At 37.3% G+C, this 24,043-nt stretch overlaps 1 protein-coding gene across 1 annotated transcript in view; it reads right to left on the bottom strand.

The window, feature by feature from the left end:
- Positions 1–1,873: 1,873 nt before the first annotated feature.
- ANKS6 (ankyrin repeat and sterile alpha motif domain containing 6) overlaps positions 1,874–24,043 on the bottom strand; it is a 45,172-nt gene continuing 23,002 nt past the window's right edge. Inside the window, exons 7-17 of the mRNA XM_010583587.1 lie at positions 23,099–23,309; positions 22,447–22,496; positions 21,194–21,397; positions 19,215–19,380; positions 18,362–18,531; positions 14,645–14,834; positions 13,072–13,188; positions 11,088–11,155; positions 9,643–9,759; positions 8,583–8,679; positions 1,874–1,978 (exon numbers count right to left, since the gene is read on the bottom strand). Of these exons, the coding sequence (XP_010581889.1) occupies positions 1,929–1,978; positions 8,583–8,679; positions 9,643–9,759; positions 11,088–11,155; positions 13,072–13,188; positions 14,645–14,834; positions 18,362–18,531; positions 19,215–19,380; positions 21,194–21,397; positions 22,447–22,496; positions 23,099–23,309 (1,440 nt within the window). The 3' untranslated portion in view covers positions 1,874–1,928. The remainder of the gene's footprint in view (positions 1,979–8,582; positions 8,680–9,642; positions 9,760–11,087; positions 11,156–13,071; positions 13,189–14,644; positions 14,835–18,361; positions 18,532–19,214; positions 19,381–21,193; positions 21,398–22,446; positions 22,497–23,098; positions 23,310–24,043) is intronic.

The raw sequence follows: 24,043 nt of genomic DNA, 5'->3' as shown, positions 1-24,043 counted from the left end.
TTTATTCCCAGTTACACTGATAGGGGCTCCAAGGTGCCACCGCATGTTTTTGGCCCAGACGCAGCAACTGTTTCCTAGTCTTAATAAGAAGCTGCAATTATTTCTCTGCTGCATTTCAAAGTATTTTAACCAAAACTGTCCGCATGTTTCTTCAGGAAAGGACAAGGCCATTAGCTTAATACTATATGGTTTGCACCCAACATTTCTGTAGATCTGTCCTGCCATGTCATCTTTAGTGACAGCTCTGAAAAACTGTGAAAGCAGAAATTACGTATTTTCACCCTAAAGCTGAAATTAATCCTGAAGCACAATTCTGCATAAGGAGTGATTTTCTTGGGCATAAGACACATCAGAAACATAAAATCCCATGCTGAATGTTGATAGTGTTATAAGTTTGTTGACATACATGCACTGAAAAAGAAAAATGGAATAAAAATTATTTTGCACATGGCTATACTATTAACACCCAAAATGTTAACAACATGACCACCAAGGACCTCGGGGTACTAACAGGCTCTGATCACCCTTAACAGCTCATAACCGTCTTTTTTCTGCAATACACCCCTGTAACCTCTCCTCTTCCTCCTAGGGATTTAGCTACCTGTGTTCAAAGTCAGCTCTGATATAGCACAGCTGCATAACCTGGTGCGGCTCAGCTGCCCTGCTGTTTGCCATCAGCAACTTGGAGCAGTACCTCAGATGGCCAAACCCATGAAGCCGTCACAGAACCAGCTCACACAACCAGAGGCACAGCAGGGGTATCATGGCTTTCACTGGTGCTGTTATGTCTATCACTACACCCACTTCTACTCCTGTTTTTGCTAAACTCCACTAAAACCAGTACAGTGAGGAGGGTGGAAAAATGTAAAGTCTTTAGTTCTGTACAAAAGTAATTACTTGAGATCACTCCTCTGCATTGGTGCTCCATTCTTGACTTTACCTACATTAGTACTCCCGGATGCACTGAATTTAGCCAGTGGTAAAGTTATGTGAGTCTTCAGAAAGATATACAGTGTCAGAGGCTTCTGCTGACTTGTATTTTAATTGCTCAACAAAAATTCGTATTTACTAAGCAGAAAATTATTTCCACTCATAATTACTATAACTAGTCTTTTCAAAATTCTTACACAAATCAAGTTATAAAAATGTGGTTTAAGGATTTGCTAGTGTTACTGTTCAAAAAAACCCAGCCAGTATCAGTTAAATGGTTTTATTCTCAAAACAACCAATCGGCAATATAAAATATTTTAACACTATTTCTGTTTAAATATTGGTGACAGATTATGCATTTCCTTAAATAAAGTGCTATTTTTACAAATAAGTATTTCATATTTACTTTTACTGCTGTTCTAACCTCTTAATATTGAATAGATAAAGTGTATTTTGGTTAATGAAGAATGCAGCATTACTTTTCCTTTATATTCCTTCTCATGAAACCATTACATTTTCAATTTGGACTCTTTTTATCTGTATCCAGTTAAGAGAGGCATAGTCAGGTTATGTATTTCTCCATGTAGAAACTCTCATAATTCATGGTGTTTTTCATGCCTTGTTCCATGCTTTTGTGTTCTTGACTGTGCTCATGTAAGCCTCCTATGGGTTCTTCATCCATGGGCAAGAGTAGAATGAAAATATGATTCTTCTTATATGGTCACTCATTCTTCAGCTCTTCTGACTTTGTTCTTCTCAAATCCAGACCACTGATGCCTTGAACAAGTCAACACTTAGGCTGAACTATAAAAGCAATCTCTTTATTATTTTCTTGATTCTTTGTGGGATTCAAATTTTTAGCACATTATTGGAGAAAGTCCTATACAGGCGTAGTTAGGACTAACTTTTCAAATTTTCATTTGTATACTTGGATTCACTCAGCCAGATGCCAAACTTCACCATAAGAAAAAAAAAAAATAATCTTTTTTTTCCAGTAGCTACCTTTTAGGAGAAACAGCTTCTTGTGGTTTTACAGAGCAGCCAGGTGCTGTAAAACAAAAAAAAAAAAAAAGAAAAAAAGTGAAAACTGCAATCAGCAAGACTCACAGCTTTAAAGAAGACAGACTAATTCCACAACTACTAGAAACAGGCCCACATCTCGCAGTATCATTGTTATACCAGACTCCAACAATTTGACCCTGTAACTAGTTTTACTCATTTTAAGCCCTCTCCTGTATGGAGAAGGTATGAAAAGTCAAAGTCACATGTGAAAATGTCATCTACTGCCACAAACCTTTGCAGTATCTCTCTTTTCTCAAAGTGTACCTTTCCAGCAAGTGACTACCTGAATTCTGTATGATTTTTATTTGCAAGTCTATATTGGTTTTGTTCCTATTTTTACTTCTTACTCTACAATCTCTCTAACACCTCTTCTGGATAATTTCCATTTGATATTTTTTACTCTGAATCCAAAAGTGGAAAATAATAAATACACGAACAACTCCCCACTCTCTTCCACTTTATTCTGTCACATCTTTTAAAATACCTATATATATATCTGCAGATACATATGTGTAAGTATGTATCAATATGCAACATACTATCATATGTAAAGAGAAACTGGAAGACCAGAATTTCTGCAAATAATTATATATTGAATGGCATCATAATCTTTTTTCATCATAGGCATAGTTACTCTTCATTTAACTTGTATCTGGAGAATACTCAGTTTATCCTTTTGATATCTAAATCCTCCCTTTGTTCAGTGCCCCTGCTATATGTTGGAGTGTTCTTTTTCTTCTCACCTTTTATAAGAGAAGTGTTATGTTTAGGTGGGGGAGAGCAGCTGGATATCTATACCAAGTGATGAGGCTCATCTTTTTCTTTCGAGCATTTTAATAAACTTGATATTAGAAGTTAAACTAAGCTAACTGGCAGTTAGCTTTACCTCCAACAAATCTCTGTTAATTTTTTTTTTCATAATAAGGTTAAGAAATGCCCTAGGAGAAAAAGAAGATTGCATCCTTCAGACTATAAACCTTGGATGCTCTCTTGCTTTCTTCATGTCATTTTTGTAGAAATGGCAAATTCTGTTACAAACCCCAGACCTGGCCAAGGGAACTCCATGAACTGCTTCTATTTTTTATCACAGATCTAAAATGTACACTTCTTTACATAAGTATTATCTAGCATATGGGATTTTATTTATTTCTACTCTTCTGAAAGAATGAATTCCAGTTGGCTTGCTCCTTTTTTTTCCCCACAGAATTCCACAGAATCCACATCAACATTTTCAGCTTTGCGTTTCTGATTTGGCAAGTCTGTGTTGAGATGCAGCTCTCTCATTTGGTGTCACTTTCAATTAACCTGCACACCAATGTCAGATCTGTTCAACTCCTTAATTATCCACTTGATGACTGCAAGAATCTTGACACCCACCCACCCACCCTCCCTGCAAAGAACCCAACCCTAAACAATTAGTCCTGGCAATTAGGCATTCAAAAAGTCTGACTTTCTTTTTTACCAGAATCATGTAAGCAAAAAGGTCACCTCAAACTACAAGCATAAACATTTCCTGGGGTGATACAATTTCTTAAATCCAGTTTCCTCAGAAATCTGGACTTCATGCTGCCACTTGCTGTTTCATTGGAGTCCAGACAAAGGAGGAGCATTTTGCTCCTCAGAGCAGTCATCTTGCCTCATGCCTCCATGGGCTGGTCATCTGCTCTAAATTTAAATGGTGAAGCAGCAAGCTAATTCTGTGTTTGACACAGTTCGCTGGGCTATGAAGAAGCAGTATCTTCCTAGTAGTTTCTCTTACCAAGGACAGGGTGATTGGCATGCATTCGCAATTTTCTGAGCCATAATTTTTTCCCTTGAAAACTAGCAAAGTGTCAAAAACCCCTGTTAACATTCACTCCAGGAATGAATTAATTTTGGCAGAATTTTCTGGAGGTCACCAGTTCATTTCCATTAAAAAAAAGAGACAGAGGCAACACTCTCCATGCAAGTACTGTTTGCCTCTTCAGAACAGGGACAAGAACTATGGATGCCCCCAAACCTAATGGCTTACGGGTCCAGTAACCACTGAATTATTTATACTACAGTTAGGGCAGTCATCTGCCTTATGCAGTTCAGGCAAGGACTGGAATATGGAGCTCCCACAGCCTAACCTAGTATCACTGGTGTGGGGTGGGGAAGAAGTGGTCTCAGTACCCTTCTGACAGAAAACAAATGTATGTCAAAGCCTGTTGTTTTCCGCAAAGTGGAATCATCTCACTTGTAGCCCCAGGGATGACAGCAACTGACATACAAAGGAATCTTTCTCCCAACAGTGAGCTTTACTATAATTGAAATAGCTCATCTGACAAAACCCAATAAATACTCAACAACTTTTCTACGAGTTCTTGTAGTGAGTATCACAGTGAGTTCAGAAGCAATAACCTCAGCAGGAGGTGCTCAGCCAGAAGCTAGCCGAGGATACAGCAAGCCAGCAATTGATTTTGAACTGCCAAAAAAACATCAAGGAGAAACAGTAGTATCTTCCCTAAACAGGCCTGTTGTGTGAAATTAGTAATAACATCAGTCCTCTACTTCTGATGGTCTTGCTTTTACTTTTTCTGCCTCTCATTGTTTTCCTTCTAGTGCATTCCTTGAAAGTGTAAATGTAGCTAATCACTGCAGTTCTCTTTTCCATTCGAAAGACTCATCTAGATGCTTTTCTATTTCTGTTGCCTGCCATCTCATGCCAGGTTTGAGAAGCAGCAATAGCTCCTGACCCAGTGGCAGCAGGAGAGAGACTGAGCCTGGGCAGTGTGCATTAGGGCATCTTTGGGGGGAACTGAAGCTAAGTGAGCACTGGAGCTGTGGATGGAGAGGGTGTAGAAGCTGTAGACATTCAGAGGCTTGGTGATGGCAGCCTACAGACCTCCCACAATTACAAGCTACATTTCCAGAAAGTGAGGATTTAGTTTCTTTTCCCCTGCTTTTTCATTTCTGAGTCTTACAGATATATTCAGATTGTATTTCATTATCATCTTTACACACCTACAGGCTGGAAACTTCATAAAAGCAGAGCTACACTGGCAGCCGCTCCATTTTAGGTACCAAGCTTCTAAAATTACTCAAATCACTCAAAATATTGAGGAAATCACAGTGACAGATCAATCACAGTCACAGGAAACAGTGATACTGACACATCTGGAAGAGCAGGATGTTTTTATCATCCTGTGAGCTACATCTAGCTTTCTAAAAGGTCAAATCATGAAGTGGCTTTCTTGCTAATGGTGTCCAGACAGGCTCCTAGGAAGAGCTGTAGAGAAACCAGTGGTTGTGGACCATGCAAAAAGCATAAAAGTTCCACATATTACTTTTCAGACACATCACAGGAGGCAGCCAGTTACAGATGCCATGATGCCAATCAGTGATTAGACTCTAACAAGCTAGAGAAGTAAGTTCACATCAGAAAAACTAAATGTATTCACCATGGAAAAGCTTGGGAAGGTTCCCATTTCAGAAGCCTTCTTTATGTGGGAGTCCAAGGTATCTTAACCTATAGTATTGGTAAAAAAGGTTATGAAAAAAATACACAAAGCAAATAATAACAAATTGCTAAGCCAGATGTTCTAGAGGACCACAAGGATTAAGCAACTGAACTGCTGAGTACAAAGCACAGGTTCTTAGTTAAACTGACACATAAGTGGGAAGTAATAAAAACGATGCTAATTTTTTTTATGGTTCAAGAGGAGATCCAGAGAAACACAGACCAGTGAGATGGCCAGTAGCAACAGGCAGATTAGCATAAACTATAACAAAGACTCTGAAATTTTGTGAAAAACAATCAAAAAGGGATTTGCAAAGCCTTGCCTCACCAGCCTACTGGAATTCCTTGAAGGTGCCAACAGTCTTGTACATAAAAGAAGTCCACTTGATGCCTGGATTTTTACAAGGCATTTCACAAGGTTGAAGTCTGGCTCTTAAGACAATAAGGAACCCACAGGGTGAGAAGAAAATTTCTTGTGTGGATAAATAATCAGTTAGGAAGGCAGAGGACAGAAGGTGGGAGTAAACAGTGATTTTTTCCATAGCAGAGATTCACCACTAGCATTTCATAGGGATCTGCATGAAGGCTCAGGATATTCAATATATGATTTTGAAAGGGCATATAGAGTGAAGTGACAAACTCTCCTAAGTTATCCATGTAAATAAAAAGAAAGGCAAACAGAAGACTGGCAAAAGGACTTCATGAGACATCAGTGCCCAAACAGTAAGAGGGCAGAAAAAATTTGATGAAGATAAACATGAAGTATTATGAAGGAAGGCATATGGAAAAAGTGATATATGAGTGGTTATATAAAATGATAGGCTCTGAGCTTGAACTCAGTAGACAAGCTGGGTTATAAGAGGTAGTTCCAATTAATACCAATTCGGTCTTCAGTTATAGCCAAAAAAGAAGAGTACTAGAAATAACTAGGAAAGGGCAAGAGAACTGAAAATAGAGAACACAACTAAAAACCAAACATCACTCTGTCGTGTAAGTCCATGGTATGCCTACATCTTGAAAACTGTATGCTAGGCTGGTATGTCCAAGTCTGAAAGGATATAGTAGAAAAGGAAAAGAGATCAGAAAAACTATGGTATAGGGAATGATTAAGCAGCTTATAAGTCCTCCATCTGGAAAAAAACATGACTGAGGAAGAGTATCACAGGTATCTGTAAAATCATCAGTGGCGTGGAGGCAGTGAAAAGGGAACAATTGTCCACTCTATCTTCTGATCCAGTAGGATGAAGCAAAAGAAGTCAGGACATGGCAAGTTCACAGCAAATGGAAGCAAGCAGCTCTTCACACCAACGTCAAATGAGACCAGATGAAAAAGCTGAACACAACTGTATGGACCTTGGATCTGACTTGGGACAGCTGCTCTTATGCTCTAAAATATTACACATTCCTGGAAAGTACGTCAAGTTCCAGAGACTGCATGGGGTCCCACTGCTACTTTTTACAATAAAAAGCAGCTTACCTGGTGCAGAAACTTCTTTTATCTACATGTTCTCTTCCTCTTCCTTCTCTGTTAGTGCTTCTGTTCCTGTTTCACAGGCAAATCTATTTCATGGAGCTCTCACACACAAAACCCCAAAAGCTGGATCTGATGGCAGCCTCCTTGCAGCACCTCGTCAACTGGTCAGCAGGAGCAACTGTTGCCTCCATCCTTACAAAAGGATGTTCTCCCTAACTGTGCCACCATTACCGTCTTTTGCTGTCTTCAAGACACTTTTAAGCTCAGTGGTTAGGCTCAGCAAGTTGCTTGGAGACACATTACATTTGTACGCTTCTTCAGGTCTTGAGTAATTCCAGTTCATTGCACCATGTTATCAAATCCCAAAGAGCAGTTTCTGCTCCCCTAGTAGCACCTACAGAAGAGGCTTTTCAAGCCTGTGATGTTATCAAGAGACATCCAGAAGTTCCCACACATGCTGCGCTGCCTACTCTGAGAATGGGAAGTAAGCTGCACAATGCACACAGTGACACCTGATAGTGGTTTTCAGCCAAGAAGACTATATAGAATACAGAAAGTAGCCCATACTAACTACCCCAGCAACACCAAGTCTTCCCCAAGGCAGCAGTAGGACTACAGTTAGCACCTGTTTTCACATATCTAATGATATTCAGCTGACTGAGATTGGAACAACTGGGACTTGCTCATTATTAAGGCCTCCTAAAGCATACAATACCTGAAACATTATTTAACATAACCACTAAACAAATGAAATGATTTTACGAGTGGATGCAAGCAGCAAAACCAGCAACTGAAGGAGAGTAAGAGGCACTTTAACGTGGTGAATTTCTCAAGGCCATTCAATGGCTTTCGTGTTCCTCCTAAAACATGCATCCACAAATACACGTATTAATAGGTTTTGCCCCATTCCTTAACCTTGAGTAACAGATGCATATCTGCCTTTGGCTCAGGTAGCTGTCAGGACAGAGATTTGCAACTTTTGGATCTAGGGGTGACTGTAGTAAATATATTCATTTGTTACAGGTCAGCAACACCTTTCTGTACATTTTGATTATAGATAGAACATTTTAAAAGGCAGTTCCTCCAGCAATGGCTAGCCGTTAACACTGGTGGTAGGAAAAGATGTATTCCAAAAACCCCGACTATAGACAATCGTATAAAAATATTACCTATACAAAATAACTAAATGCATACATACATAAATATATAATTAACATACCTATCTCAGCCAGTATACTAAGTTGTAAACCTTGAATATATTTAATCAACTTGATCACACTAAAGAAAATTGTCTCCTATAAAGCATATGCAAAACTAAATTACATGTCATACAGAAACACACCTCCCACTGCTGTTATATGTATACATACACAGTATAACATCAATTTTCTGTGTTTAGTAACACATAACAAAAGTCTTATGCTTATTTCACATAGTATCGAAGTGTGATAAAAATCTTACAGGTATCACTACCTTTTTACCTTGAAATCTCTACAGTCTCAGCAAAAGACACAGACACGCATCAATCATTAACCCAGAAAGCAGTTAAGTGGCTTGTTTGACACATTCTGTCCTCTATCCAGTATTAATTGAAAGTATCCATACATTTTTCAATTAATTTCAGGTGCTACTTACACTGGGAATGACCTGGAGGTCGTGTGTTGCTAACACTACTCTCAAACGAAGAGTGGAAGTTGTGTATAGTTTCTTGTAAAATCTGTCTCTCTCGTCCCTGTAAAAGCACAATAAAATAAAATAAGGTTTTCTTAAATTTCCATTTAAAAAATGAATTTTATAGTAAGAGTTCACCAAAAAATGTGTAAATATGTGTGTCTATGCCCAGAGAGTCACAGTGTACTATTAGGAATAATAACAAATCCTTACCTCCCAGGTACACAGAAAACCTTGTAGTAATCTTTTCCTGAAACTACCAGATAACAATAGAAACATTTTCATGATTTTCTTCATAACTTTACAGCATGGAGCATCATCCATCTCCCCTAATTTTTAGCCTCTTCACTTGCTGCTGTTGATCCTAACTTGGGGAAATTATCTTTATGTTTTGTTTATCCAAGTTTCCAGTATCAGAGAGAGAATGGACCTCAAAACTAAAAAAGGAGCTGCGAAGTGTCAGCCGGCCTAATTAAAGAAATGCTCCAGTCCATAATCCCTTTGAGAAGAACATTGCTTACTGCATGTCATCCTTAGCAAATTTGTCTATATCAATATAAAATTAAAAGGCAATAAAAGTGTAAGGAATGAGAGAAGTGCTATTTACCTAATCACAGAGATATCAAAAACTGCTAGGCAAAACAAAGCAGACCCTTCCTTTTACATTATGTTCTCTAGCTGGATTATAGTGGCCAGATGATTCCTTTTAGCATCGCTGAAATCAATATTCAGTAACTGCAATATCACCAAAGTTTATGTTACCAGTAGGTTCTGATATAACTTCCAATACTCTGTAAAAGAACTGTACAGTCACTGAACTAGGAAAGAGTTAATGAAAGAGAATAGGGAGTACCACAAAGGAAGGTATTTTTCACTAATTAAATACATTAAATACTTTGTTTGGAAAAAACATTCTTTCGGCTTTTCTAAGTAACATCCTCAACTGAGTTTTGAAATATATGCTGAATTAACAATATAAGCAAACCTTGAATTAATTTACTAAGTACAGTACTTCATAATATACCTTTCCTGCATTCAGTTCAGAAATAGCTGCCAAAATTTGCTGCCTTGATCCATCGGTTTTAATACCCAGCTCTTTCAGATCACCATCAGTAAGTGTAAGGAAGGCTTCCATATCCACCTGCATATGGGGGTGGGGGGGGAAGAAAAAAAAGACAAGACAAATTTACCTAGGCAAAGATTCACTATTACAGGTTAAAAGTATTTGGGGTTTGTTTGGTTTTTTTTTCAATTGTATAAACTTACTGTAAATATTGTACACACACACAAAATTTTTAATGAATTACCAGCACTGAATGGCACCTGCTTTACCACTCTGTTGTCAGGTTTTAAAACTGCTGTTAATAATTCAATTAATTATGATAGTATATTTAAAATATAATGGATTTTTCTTTTTTTTTCAGACAAGCTCTATCAATACAAAAATATATACTCTCCACAAAAATTCCTCTACTTAGAGTAGTAGCTAGTTGAATAAGCCTAAGATTTCTCTCTTTTCTTTTCTTCTCCCTCCCCCCACTGAAGTATTTTTGGAATTTAAGAATATTGTGTGTACTTTTCCAAGGCCTCCTGAAGAAAACCTAGGGTTTGTTCATGTATCAGTTTTTATTACATCATCACATCTATAAGGCTGTGGTAAAAACAAACATCTAAAAATTCTCATACTGATATAACCTTCACACACAGAGCGTATTCATTTCTACAAAATCCTCCCTTCCCTATCATGTAGGGGAACAATGATAAGCCCAGTGTATTGTGATGGAGTTAAATAATCTGTGTTTGTCATGCTGAACTCTGCAGCAATATCGATTTATTTTATGTCCATTCACTACCCTCTGCCTTTGGCCAAACAAATGCACAATTATTGTTCACATCTGATACTGTCTTAAACATTGTAATGAATTATATTTACTTATTTTCAGCAATGTTTCCTTTCATTGCATCCTTCAGGCAAGTCATTGTCACAGGCCTCATCTACAATGATGCTTAGGTTCCCCAATTTAATTCTCCTGTTGCTTATTCATAGCAGATAAAGAAAAGAAAGCAGCCATCTCGGTGACTCACACTCTGCTGCTCTCCATCTGCAAATGAGGTTCCAGCTGTGATTCCAGGGATGATACAGTATGTCCTATAAGCTGTTCAGTCACATTGGATATAGATGTATATAGAAAAAGCAGAGTGTAAAAACAGAGAGGGGGGAAAAAAAAAAAAGTCTGAAGCACCTATCTGTATCAAAATTGTAGGTTCAATGTAAAAAGCACTGATATTTGCAGTACCCTGGAGAATGCCACGAATACTGCCTGGTCCGTGTTTCAAGGTCCTCTCTGCAACCAGAAATGGTTCTAAAACTTCAAATTTGAGATTCTGGATCACAATTCTGATGCAATGTGTGTTGCACCCGACTTTTTTTAAAAAATTTGTGTTTTACTGTTTTAGAAAAAGACATACCTCTTGTTCCTCAAAAATAGGCTGATATTTCTCAAGTGACAATTTTTTAAGGATGCCAGTCAGCTCATCTGTAATAATAGAAAAGAAAAACAAAAAAACCCCCTTGGATCAGGAAATATTTTAGCAATCTCTGCACTGTTAATAGCTGAAAATGTATATTAAAACATATATTCCACACAGTGATATATGATAACAAAAAACCAACCGCATTTACTCTGCATCAGAAATTAAAACATTGGATTATTGGGTTCTCACCTACTTCTGTACACCGTAATTCTATCTTACCTTGCTAGGATAAGGTCCTTCTGTTGTATTGCCCTTTCTTCCTCATTAAAAGGATCTTAAAAAAACCAAACCACTAAGTACAACTTAGGCACTTCAATGCCTACACCACAGGTGCTTGGCCCCAGATGGCTGACCCAGATCATGCAGGTTAGACAGCAAAACTCCTCAAGCAGGCAATGAACTGAATGGCATATTTCCATGTCACGATCCAGGAAGACAAAGTGTAGAGCAAGCAACCACTCAGTTGCTGATTCAAACCACTGCTACAACAAGGGTATATCTGAACCCCTTCTCCTTAAGTGCCTGACATCCAGGCATCTTGAACACAGACAGATGAAGTTCAGCTAAGATGAAATCTGGGCAGAATTTAAGTTTCATAAGCTTACCTTCCAAGACTAAGGGCATTGGATATTGGGTTTCTTCTCAAAGTCTACGGAAATTAAAAGTTGGAGGACCTGATAGTGACTCTTCCCACACATTTAAAATATGATTAGCCAGTTAAAAAGCATAAGTTCAGTTTTAGAATAACCTGCCATTACCTCTCAATTACACACTACCTCTCTCAACTACAGATTCTGTTTATTTTTATTGCTTTGCTGTCACAAGTAACTATTTTTTTTTTTCCCCCGGAAATACCGAAGTGGTCAGTTAAACTAAGGATTCAAAGTCAAAACGAAGAACATGAATGATTACAGTACACAACCAAACTATATTTAATATTCCCTATATAAACTCACTTTCATTGTAAATACATCACCATTTCATTCCCAAATATATTTTGGTTTTATTTCACTTTTTCTTTTGACGATCACTTTTTTTTCATCATCAGTAGAAACATGAAATAGAACCTCACTCTCTAAGCTTCTCAGAAGACATCAAGGATCTTGAGATGGACACACTTTTCTGTGCACCATTCTGGAAGCCTCCTTCTTTACATAGAAAAGCCCACAGAAAACTGAAGTGAAAAAATCTAGTTGAGTCTTATTTTCTGCTAGGGTTTTGGGTTTTTTACCTCAAAGCCAACTAATTTGGTATGCTTAACATGATTTGTGAAGGTTGGCATGGTTTCAAGCTAAAAGCTTTAGTACCCTAACTGAGGTTAATCCATGGGAAAAGGTAACCAACCGGCTTTAAAAAACATAGCACGCGAACATCTCCATGCAGTTTGATGAAAAATATCATATTACAGAAAGAAAATAGAAGTTTCATTAGAAGCCCTTAGATATATTATTAACCTTTTTTTTCTTTTAGGTTGTTAGTTATTTTTCATGACATGGGTGTCCTTAAATGATAGGTTGTGATATGGGAAGAAACTTTCAAGGTCTTGTGAGCTCAGAGCCTTGCTGTCAGAAACAACTATAACATCTAACACTTCTCACACACAGAGACAATGCTTTCAGCTGTAGGCCTTTCATGTTGTCTTTTCCTCTTTCCCTCTTCCAGTTCCGGTATTATACTTTAAGTTTAAACAAAACCTGAAACCTCTCAGTTTTACAACTCTTGCATGTTGTAATGCAAAACTAATACATGATTTCTCCTTTGCTTTTTCACTAAGTCCTTCTTTTGCTCTACTCGTATCTTCTCTCCTTACCTACATCCCTGGAGAAAGCAAAGGTTCTCGGAGCTCTTACTCCTCCTGCCACATTAATCCTATTTAGCACCTCTTTTGTACTACTCTGTAGTAGCAGGGTAAGATTACCTTTCTCCAAGTTTTCAGAGCCTCCTTTTACTCTCACATGGTTTCGTCTTTCATGATTTTCTACATCACTGGTTCTCAGAATAGGAACAAGCTGTTGATGGTCCACCACGTGGTTGCCTAAAAAGAAACCATGCACACCTCTGAACCCTGCTGTGTACTATTCCTTCACAGTAATATTCAATGCAAATCAATTTTCTAATTCATTTAAGTTTACTTGAAAGAAAAAGAAAAGTTAATGTTGCAGGCCTTCTGTACTTACTCTTCTGATTACTGCTGGGCCTATGAGCATTTGTACTGTTGCTGCTGAATCAAAGCACAGTAAGAGAAGCCCTTGAATTAAAGGGCCACTTAACTATGAAAGCTTACAAGCACGATGAACCCAGAGCTACTTAGGCTTTTGACAACCTATCCCTCTCCTACAGAGGAAACTCACTGTATCATGGTACTAGTGGTGCAGTCACAAAGCCCAGCTTCACCAGGTGAGATTACAACAGCTGATAGCTTGGGCAATTCTCCTTGTTATCCAACATTGAGTTCTCTTCCCTTTATGTATTTCTAAACTGGTAACTCTTATGTTATTCAAGCCATCATTATAAAATGGCATTAACTAAAACGTGAAAGGATTTTCTCCAGCAATCAGTACAACACGTTACAGCTAAGCCATGATAAGATGACAGAAAGCGGGTCAAATATCACCTCTCTTTAGTGTCAAATGGAAGTACAGTGTCAATAGACAGCGTTAGCATAAATGAAAACAAAACAAAATTAATATGGACACTTTCAAAAAAACCAAAAATAGTACAAAGTGCCTCTTGCAGAAACCAGATATAAGGTACATCCATCTCTTATTTAAAAGATTCTGAGTTGTTATTTTTTCCACTTCTTTTCTTTTTGAGATGCTTACAGAAGAAAACAAAGTAGTTGATATCCTGTTTCCAATGCAGTAACATAACTTTATATTAGAAAGTGTTGTAATTTAGACCTAAAAGTTGAACTTAAAAGGCAGTAATCTTACTGGAAAAGTAGTAACATTATTATCCTTTCTTACGACCTAAAGTTAAAAATAAAGTCAAAATACGGCTATTTTTTCAAATTAAAAAAATAAATGCAATACAGCTCTTAAAAATTAATTGCATGTAGCTATGACTTGCTGTGAATCAAAACTGTATTTCTGTAGTGATGTGCTTCACCGTATTCATTAAAAAAAAATAAATAAATATTTTGAATGTGGAGAAAGTGTATTTTCCACCCTCAGCGAAGGGTGAAAAACAGGATTTAAGCCAGAAAGGAGGGAAGGAAGGAGGCCACGTAAGAGCAGCCTACCTACACGCTCTATGCTAGCTTTGAGATGGTAACAATATCCCTCTAAATGGAAGGGATCACAGCTTTGGGGAGAAATAGTCTTTTACTGCAATAATACCAATCTCGCAGTAAGAAACACCAAAATATTTTTTTTAGAGAGAAAAAAGTTCTCACTTTCATGCGGATGTGCACTAATCCAGCACCGTTATAGCTTAAAAACACTTTGTGCTCTTGATGAATCAATCTCCTATAATTACAGCGACCAACTCACCATCTTCTGTAATAGTACCACTGCTGGAACCATTGCTCTTGGCCTGTCTGTGAGAAGAAGAGAGAGAGGACTCCGCATTGTGAACCTTAGGAGACGGGGAGGGTGATGGGGAAGGTGTGAGAGTTGGTGATGTGCTTTTAGACGTAGATGAAGTCCCAGATGGAGGTCTTTTGTTCATCTCCAGTTTTTGCTGCAGTTAAGGATACAATCATTTCAGTTAAAAAAAAAAAAAAAAAAAGAAAAAAGTGTTTACCTATATATGACGCTTCAATATTACTCAAATTGCATATCACTTCTGCAGAGCATGTAGTCACAACTAGAAGCTTCTACTTGATTCACATTGAAATAATTGGAGCAATACTGATTTATCCCAGGTGAGAGTCTGTCTCCTCAAATTCATCAAGAAAAATACATTTATTAAGGCTGTAATTTTGGAATAAGAAAATGATTTCTTATGAAGCAATACTATATACAAGCACTACAATTATTCTTTTTATAAAAGCTGAAAATACTTTGACTCTGAAAACAGGTATTTTTCATTCAGAGATGTAATTAGATAAATAAAGCCTCAATTACAGCTTTTCAAAGTATATCAGACACTAATTTAAAGTAGCACTTCCTGCTGGATTAACCAGAAATACGCAGCAAGCATAGACTAAGTTTCTGGTGCATTTAAAGTCCTTGCTGCACTGGAATGAAAGTTTCCAGTCAACCCTTAAACTTGTTATTACCTAACATTAGTCAAATGATTTAAATTTATGAAATATTTTGCAAATTTTTAACACATGTGGAGGCATAGAAAACAGGAAGATAGACGAATTAAAATGAGAAATAAGAATATATATGTATGTGTACCAGTCTTTTCTAAAACAAGTTAATGTACCTCATCTCCCAAATTCCTCAACCTACGTATCACTTCACACATATTGATGTTTGCATTATATGACCTAAAAAGAAGTCTTAGGTGATTTTCTCCTGGATTCCTGAATTCAGAGTTTAATTTAAAACACCTTTTTTCAGTCAGGCTGCTACGAGAAAAACATAAGAAAAAAGTTGAGCTGGGTAACAAAGCAAGAAGGAAGAATGACAGCGGTTCCTGCCTCTCTACAATTTTGCTTCTGTACTATGGCATAAATGAACTTTTCTAGTTAATGAAAAAGATGCAGATTAAAAACATAAAATTGATTTGAGTGGTAACGTTCTTCCTTTACTCTATCCTATGCCAGAATGTACTACCTCCTTAGCCCTGCATTGAACTGACTAGAAGTAACGTAGCACGATACAAATTTGAGAGGTCTCCAAAAAGCATCGTGAACTCATTTCAATTTTTTGTCCCAAATTTCCCTGTATTCTGTTATTGGCCATTTGTGTTTCAGAACGGTCCTCCCTCTCTAGCGCACTGTCTGCATTTATTTAAATTACATCACCCTGTAAATTGTTATTCAGTTTTTCTTTTCCTTTCTTTAAGGCTTGTACAATCCCACCCCTCATAGATAACTTCTGCAAAACTGATCAGTGTAGCATTGCTGCATTTTTCCATCAGCTATTTCCAAGTTTAGACAGCATGGTCCTCATGGGAGGGCACAAGCATTTCCACAGTGGATATAGACATTAAATTTTCAGCATTTATGCTGTTGATTACAACAAAAAAGTAGGCTGTTTAAGCTTTTGCAGCCAGTGTGGATCCATATGTGATTGTGTACTCCCAAAAGACACTGATGTCCCAAAAACTGCCTCAGACATATGACCACCTCAGACATATGATGCATGAACACCTATAGAGAGATCCACATGGATTACATGTTTTCTTATTGGTGGATAGACTGAAATTCACCTAGACATCTAAGCAAAGAGCAATGAAAGGGCTACTGCCTTTCCAACATACTGGCGTGATTTTTTTATTTTTTTTTTTTTAAATCTTTTCAACAGTATGATGAACTGCCTTCCCAGAAGATGATCTGCAGGGCATTGCACCTCTCTACTTCTTTATCTCCTAATGTCTTTCACTGTGAGTGGGAATAACTTAAACAACTTAGTGGTAGCATTGTTGTAACAACAGGCCCCAAGATCTGCAGCCCAAAGCTTACAGGCACAGGTATTCTCTCCTAAGAGGCTAATATAACTGGAGAAAAATAAGATTTTTTGGGGGGCACACAAGCAGCTCATCTGAAATTATTTCCAAGATAAAAACAAGCTGAGAGGAACTGCTGAGACTTTAATTAGAAATATATTAGTCGGACCACCTCTGAAAGAAAAAACATTTGGTAGCTGTTCAGTAGAGAAAACTTTAATGAGGGAACAGGATAATAAAGTGGCTTCATCTACAGGAAAGAAAGAGACAGATCATTTATAACCCCAGGACCAGTTATGTGGGATAGAAAAGGAGAAAAGATTATCATGTGCCAAAGAATCAGTATGAGTCCATAGCTTTTGGGACTCCAGCAGAGATATAAATTTTAGCTCCCAATCTCATCTTTGAAAAGCAACCAATAGTCCCTTCAGAATCAGGACTGATTGACAAAGTGACTATTCCTGAAAACTGTTTTGGCATTGGTAGTTGACCACTTTTCTTCTGACTTTTGTCCTCCAGAAATTGCAATTAAATCACTGAACAACTTTGTAACTTCATTTATCATTGATATTTACTGATTAAATACACATATTGCTTACTGTTGCCATATAAGACATCACAGAACAAGATAGAAAATGTAATAATTTTATACTCTGGCCATTTTTGTTTCTTTGGGCAAAACTTCAAGAATAATCTCATTAAAAGATGCAAAGAAAATAAAACAAAGCAAAATGAGCTGTTTGGAGATTACGCAAGCAAAAAGTTGAGAAATTTTGCTCTTGGTCGTGTATTCTAAAGTTTTCAGAATACCAGACATTAGAACTAAAACCCCAAATTATGTGCTTGCTTTCTCTTGTTCTCTGAAGTGTAATGTTTCCCTGTACGAATAAACCCATACATTTCACAACAGTGTATCCCACGTTCTGTTATGATGCTGCTTTCTAACTTCTGTCTCTGCAGATTTTGAAGATTTAAAATCTTAATCCTTAAAAAGTTTGTACAAAGCAGTTGTTAGCTTCAAAGTACATGCACAAAAATGGGCAGGTCATGAGGGTAAAGCTATTCCAGGAAATTGATAGGTAAGTCAGTGCAGATAACACGGCCTGCACTCAGGAGCAAAACCTGACTTTAGTGATGACAGCTTAATGTTCATACTGTTTAAAACCCTTGTGGAGCAGACTCTATACGGGCATATTGTTGTGGTCAGCAGATCCTGGTACAAATTTTCTCATATTCTGCACTCAGGTTGTACCTCTGAAGGGAAACTAGCTATGGCACTTCAGAGTAAAGCCCAGGAATTGCTAACATAAAACACTGGAATCAATCAGGGCCATAGAAAGAAATAATGAGAAACCAAAATAACAGTGCAGATCTATCCTAACATCAAGTATTACATTTACTGTTTTTAAAATAGAATTTAAGTAATAATAAAGCAAAATCATGTTTTACTATTAGGTCTGATCTTTTGTAGACTTTTAATTATAAGTAAGGGGTTTGGAGCTGAAAAGTTTCCACTACTGTAACAGGTGTTCATTCATTTACACTGTGGGATGTCAGGCAGTTATATTTATCAACCCTCCATGACTGAGACATAACCTATTCAAATTAGCCAATTTGGAATTACAAAAATTTGTATTTCTCTGTACCTTTACAACATGTCCATTGCCAACAATTTGAGCACATTGCAAATCAGACAGAGTGGATGAAGGAGTTGACTGGACTGGACTATGTTGTTGGCTGGGCTTCTGCTCAGGTAAGCCTGCTGCTTTTCTTCTTTGGGCTGCTATCTGAGACAAAACATTATCTGCACTGCCACCTAAGAAAAAAAATAAAATAAAAACAGAGTCAAGGAAACCATCATTTTAAAATATTTGTTAATTCTCAATTTGCCTCTCTCTACCACTCACTTTCTTTTAAAAACTATCTGGATAAAGTAAGAGAGAATTGTAAAGTTCAGACTTGTGCAGCAGCTTTCAGGAAGGGAACAAAAATCAACTGCAGGAGAAGAGAAGCCACCCTTCTCTATATACACACAGAGCTGACTTTCATAATCTTGGATATAGGTTTCATAAGGTGCTTCATCATATTGTCTTTACAGTTGCCAGATACAACACTTGCAGCTTTGTTTTTAATTGAAACTGAATTTTTACTTTAAACAAAAAGCAAGTAACTTGGGTAAGAGCCAGCTCTATGAAATATATGTTGCAATGAACAAGCATCCACCTGATCCACTGTGGGTGGACTCAAATAAAATCAACATGTTTTTTCTGAGACAGGGGCTAACCTATGAGATTTCTGTAACAGATGTGACGTTTTTATTTCCTTATGTGGGTGGCCAAAGTCCAGTTCCTGTTCCAATAAAATTTATGAAAGTTTTGCTTCTACAGCAGAAGCCCTCAGAAAAGGTTTAATATCTTCTACCATCATCACAAACACTAATTTTTTTAGCTGAACCAGATACAAATTACTTTCTGATTAAAAATAAAAGCAGCATGGTACCTGATCTATTATGCAGTTCTCCTCCATGCCTGTTAATTCCCGCAATGTTATTGGACCCACCAGAAGAATGGGGTGAATGGTTGAAGCTGTTGGAATTTGAAGGAGATGCAGGTCTTCTTGCAAATGTTGGTAATTTGACTGGTCTAGTACCTTTGCTAACAGACGTCTGGAAAACAAAAAGAAAAATAATATTAATTCTTCTTGCTTAAACAAAACAAAGATAAGCTTCCACTACTGTTTTATTTATCATAAGTTCTGAAACTTCCACTGAACAAAAGGGATATCAGAAAAAAAAATATCTTATTTTACATATAGAAATATATTGAATATATATTTATATAAATATATATACATTGAATATATATATTCAACAAAAGAAGTAATACAATAAAGGCATTAATTCTCCTTAAACTTTGTCCAACACAAAATGAGCATATACGATGCACCTAAGGTATGATATACATGATATTATGAGCAGGGGCGGGAGGGAGCAGAAATTATCACGTGAAACTTCCCTGCAGAATCCTGGTTTTGTGTCTCCCATCTTACAAAACAGCTACCATCTACTTCTCATCCATCACATCCCTGTTTCTTACTAAGATGCAACAAGTGACAAGAACTTTCTCTCCTCCAGGTGCATTTTCATATCCCCTTCAGTCTAAACATCTACCTGCACCATTTTATTGACTTGTTAACTGAGGCATTAATGATCTAGCTATATGCTAGCCAAATCCTCAGCCACATCCACAACCTCCTTTAATTCTTTTGCTTTTACACCACTGGCCACTGTGAACAATCTGACATATGGCTCTTGCAGCTCAGCTTTTTCATGTTTCTTATTCTGTTGCTCAAATCACTTCTTCCAAATCTGACTTACTAGGTTTCTCTCCTTCTCCCTATTACCTTAGCAAAGCCCTTCTTTCCCCACAGAAGGATCAATGGATAGTCCTCCCCTACTTCCCCTTCGCCTCACTTTACATACGTGTGCCAATTATCCACTTATGTTATTACAATCAACTCTTTTAGAATGAGGAACATTTACCTTCCTGTGATCTATCACTTCTCTTTTAATACTCCACCTTATTCCACCTAAATCACCTCTACTGGTATTAAGCTAACTTTCACTTAAAAAAGGAAGGCAGAAGAACATTCACCCTAAAATGTCTTCATTGTCCCATTTCTAGAACTGACATGAAATACAGTTCTGGACTAGTAAAATAAACTCTTCTCTACACTTGGCTATTAGAGTCTAAAGCCAGGCGAGTAAGGACTTCTCCTTTTTCTCCTACTAACTACAAAAGCAAAGGTTGTCAGGGTTGTTTTGCCTCCTGTCTCAAGATAAACGAGCTATTTTCCTTTTGGTTTGCGTTTTCACGAAAAACATTGTGGAATCAGGCAAGCTCCTTCTATTAAAAACAGCATTTATTCAGGCTTTTTGCCTTTTTACAGTACTTGCACTTTAAGGCCATATGCCTTCAAGCCCACTTGATCACTAATTGCTACAATTTTATCCATTACTAACCTTTCAGAATGTTATGCCTGTATATTTATGTCTCACTGATATTTCTTCCCTCCCTACCCAGTTCCTAAAAATTAAGAGACTTTCATTCTTTTCTTCTTCCCCCAGTCTTCTTCCAAAACAGAGCAATTTCGACCACACTCCAATTACTGTACCTACTTTGGCAACTAAGATACATAGGTGGAACCAGCAGCCACTTTAGCAGTTGGCAGCAAATTCCTTAGGGCTTGATTTTATTCTGGTTAACAGCAAACAAATCGTTTCATTTCATACAAAACTTTTGTTGCATTTATATTCCTTCCACAGGGATGTCTATTCTTCCTAAACAGCAGAGCTTAAAAGGACAAGCCGTTACTGAGACAGTGGGTTTAAAGTAATTTCTAATCAGAAACACAGTGTGGCTCACCAGTCACCATGGCTAGGACATAACAGTATATTCGTACACATTTTGTTTGCTTACTATATCAGAGTTCCCACTGCTGTTAAAATCGTGCTTGATTGCTCTCTGTGGCCAGGCAGTTCTCATCTGTTCAGCTTTGCCATCTTTGCCGAGTCGTGTTCGGTCAGAATTCCAAAGCTCAAAACTTGAGGGCGGTAAGAAAGGCGGTATCACTGCTTTCAGTTTATCGCTAGGCAGCCTGGTAAATGGAGCACTACTTCTCAACTGAGAGAGAGAGAAACAAAGAAAGGGAAAAAGAAAAGAGCCTCTTCTTAAGAAAGATTACTGGAAGCTGATGATGTAGTGTCAAAATTTTAAGTTAAATAAAAAGGTGGAGACAAATGCATTTTTAAACAAAATAAAATGGAAATGAGACACAAAAGTAGTATTTGTAAAGATGTACGACACAACAACAGAGAGAATCCAATGGACATTCTGGCACCCATCAGTATGCTCATTCATTTAATACAATGAATATAGTTCATTAAGTGGCAGAAACCACCTCTTCCTTCATTGGGCTGAATCTTGCTTCAAACTGATTTTAACAGCAATGTTAACAATTAATTTCCAAATCAAATAATTTCCAAAAAAATAACAAGATAGTCCTCTCTGTATTCCTGGACAGGACACTTGGAAACAGTGAATAACTGCCTGTTCCTGATGTATGTGTTCTCCAGAAAGAGAAAACCAACACAACTGATTTGGCTCCCTGGAGTTCTGTCAATCAGTCACATCAAAAGCTACTCAGTCTCCTTAAAAAAGAACATGAAGGATAACCAGCCAAATTTAATGACATCTCCAGGGAGTAAGCTGTAGGGGAATTTAAAGCTACAGCATTAACAAAAGAAGAAATAGAATAATACAAATAAACATCCTAAACTGAATATTTCATGGTTGCCTCTACTAGTAACTTCTCACTTTCACATTGTACCATGTTCCATCCATATTTTCCTTACAGCATACCGTTTGTCAGCAACTAATCAGCTGTTCCGTCTATTTTACTAATTCATTGCTGATCATACAAAGATGTGGGTAACTCTTGAAAAAAGTCAGTACTTGTCAACAGCTTCCATACCATACTAGTTGTAGTACATCCTAGTGTAAGAACTACTGATGTATCACAGCCTGTCAGTTCCTGTCTAGTGACTATCAACATGATAGCCCTCTTTCTAATGGTGACTTGGATAGGAGGTAAAAAAAAATAAAAAAAAAACAACCAGGAGCTGCATGAGGTTCTGAATTGGACTGAACACACCTAGAACACTGTGACATACCATGGTTGTCAATAATTCATCATCCTTTCCTCCTTTTGCAGTGTTTACACCTGAAAAATATATAAATGTTTTGTTATTTACATGCTTCTACTTTTGTTCTCGAGGATAGCTTATTGTTTTCAAACATTCAACAGCTTTATGCTCAGTAAGCACACAGAACCAAAATTTCCAGTGACACTGCCACGTACCTGAATTAAAATTAAGCCAATAGTCTTATTTCACTTCCCAAACTGTGGGGGTTTTGCATGGAGAGCTGTACAATTTCAGTAGATGTGCTTTATGATTTGGGCTTTTCCAATCTTCTCATAGTTATTTCTTTGTTTAAATAAATTGGTTTTCATTACATAAATTAGTTTACCAAAGATATTAACAACTTTTGAGTGACCTGTCTCTACTGTCCAATTTAATGGTGCTTGCTACAGAACAGTAACATGGTTATATTAACATTTTCCTGCTTAAATGATGCTGCACTCAGCATTCAGCATGATCAACAGTCAGGAGTACAGACATCTCTCTTCCTATATACTACAAATACATTAAGTGTCTTTTCAGTTATATTAAGCTAAATAAAAACTAAATCAATAAATTAGAAATAGTATCATCTTGACTATCCCACAAGAGCTCACTTCCCACAAGGTAACTCTGGCTTTACCACTAGCTTTGTTATTTGTGATCCAGGCTGTAGCAGCATCAAAGTTTCCAGGGGTGTCTGTATCACTCTGTGAAACTGCTTTTATGGTGGAACTTAATGATGGTTCAGGCTCATCGGGAAAAGGCACAAACTGATTGGAAGGAAATCCATGGCGCAATGTCTGAGTCAGCTTCAGCTTGCGGAATCGATTGGACATTCTGCTCCACCAGGACTAGATTGATAAGAAGACACAACAATTTAGTTCCAACTAGAAGAAAAAAAGAGGGAAAAAAATGTGCAATTAAGTAAGCCTTACAGCAGTGATAAATCTGTCAAGGAGTTTTTGATATAAACTACAAAAGCAATGTTCAAGTGGCTTGCAATTATCAACAGAATCCTTCAACATAATTTGTATGTATAAGATTAATCTCCTTCCTTATTTTTCATCTGGCAAATGCCTTACAATATTTTTCCACACTATCGGGAAAGGCAAGGTAGATAAAAGGATTAGGGCAATTTCAACAGGAAATTTTTACAGCTACATCGCAAATATTTAATCTTCCCTTTAACTTCCAATTTCATCATCCATTCTTACACTCTTTGGCATCTACGAACTGGCATGTATATTTTCTGCTTTTTAGAGGTGTGCATAGAAGTTTATCCAACCTGCATGAAAGCTTCTCCTTAAGACTTTCAAAATCAATGGCAAACTGGAAGAGTTCTGATAGTATTCCTGTCAAACTAAAGATGCACAATCCATACAGTGCTGCTATACAGATAACTTAAACCCTGCCAGACTGGAAAGACTATAAACTGAAGAAGAGCAAAGCAAGGAAATAGCAGATGTGAAAACACCACAAACCTTAGGACTACTGCACCTAACAACCTCTATCCACAGAGGTATGACATATGTGGAAACTGTTACATGAAAGAACCACCTTTGCTCAAAATACAATTTATCCAAAT

The sequence above is a fragment of the Haliaeetus leucocephalus genome, unplaced genomic scaffold (assembly GCF_000737465.1).
Source record: "Haliaeetus leucocephalus isolate CR32 unplaced genomic scaffold, Haliaeetus_leucocephalus-4.0 Scaffold915, whole genome shotgun sequence".
Classification (NCBI taxonomy): Eukaryota; Metazoa; Chordata; class Aves; order Accipitriformes; family Accipitridae; genus Haliaeetus; species Haliaeetus leucocephalus.
This window is presented reverse-complemented; position numbering and strand designations above follow the sequence as displayed.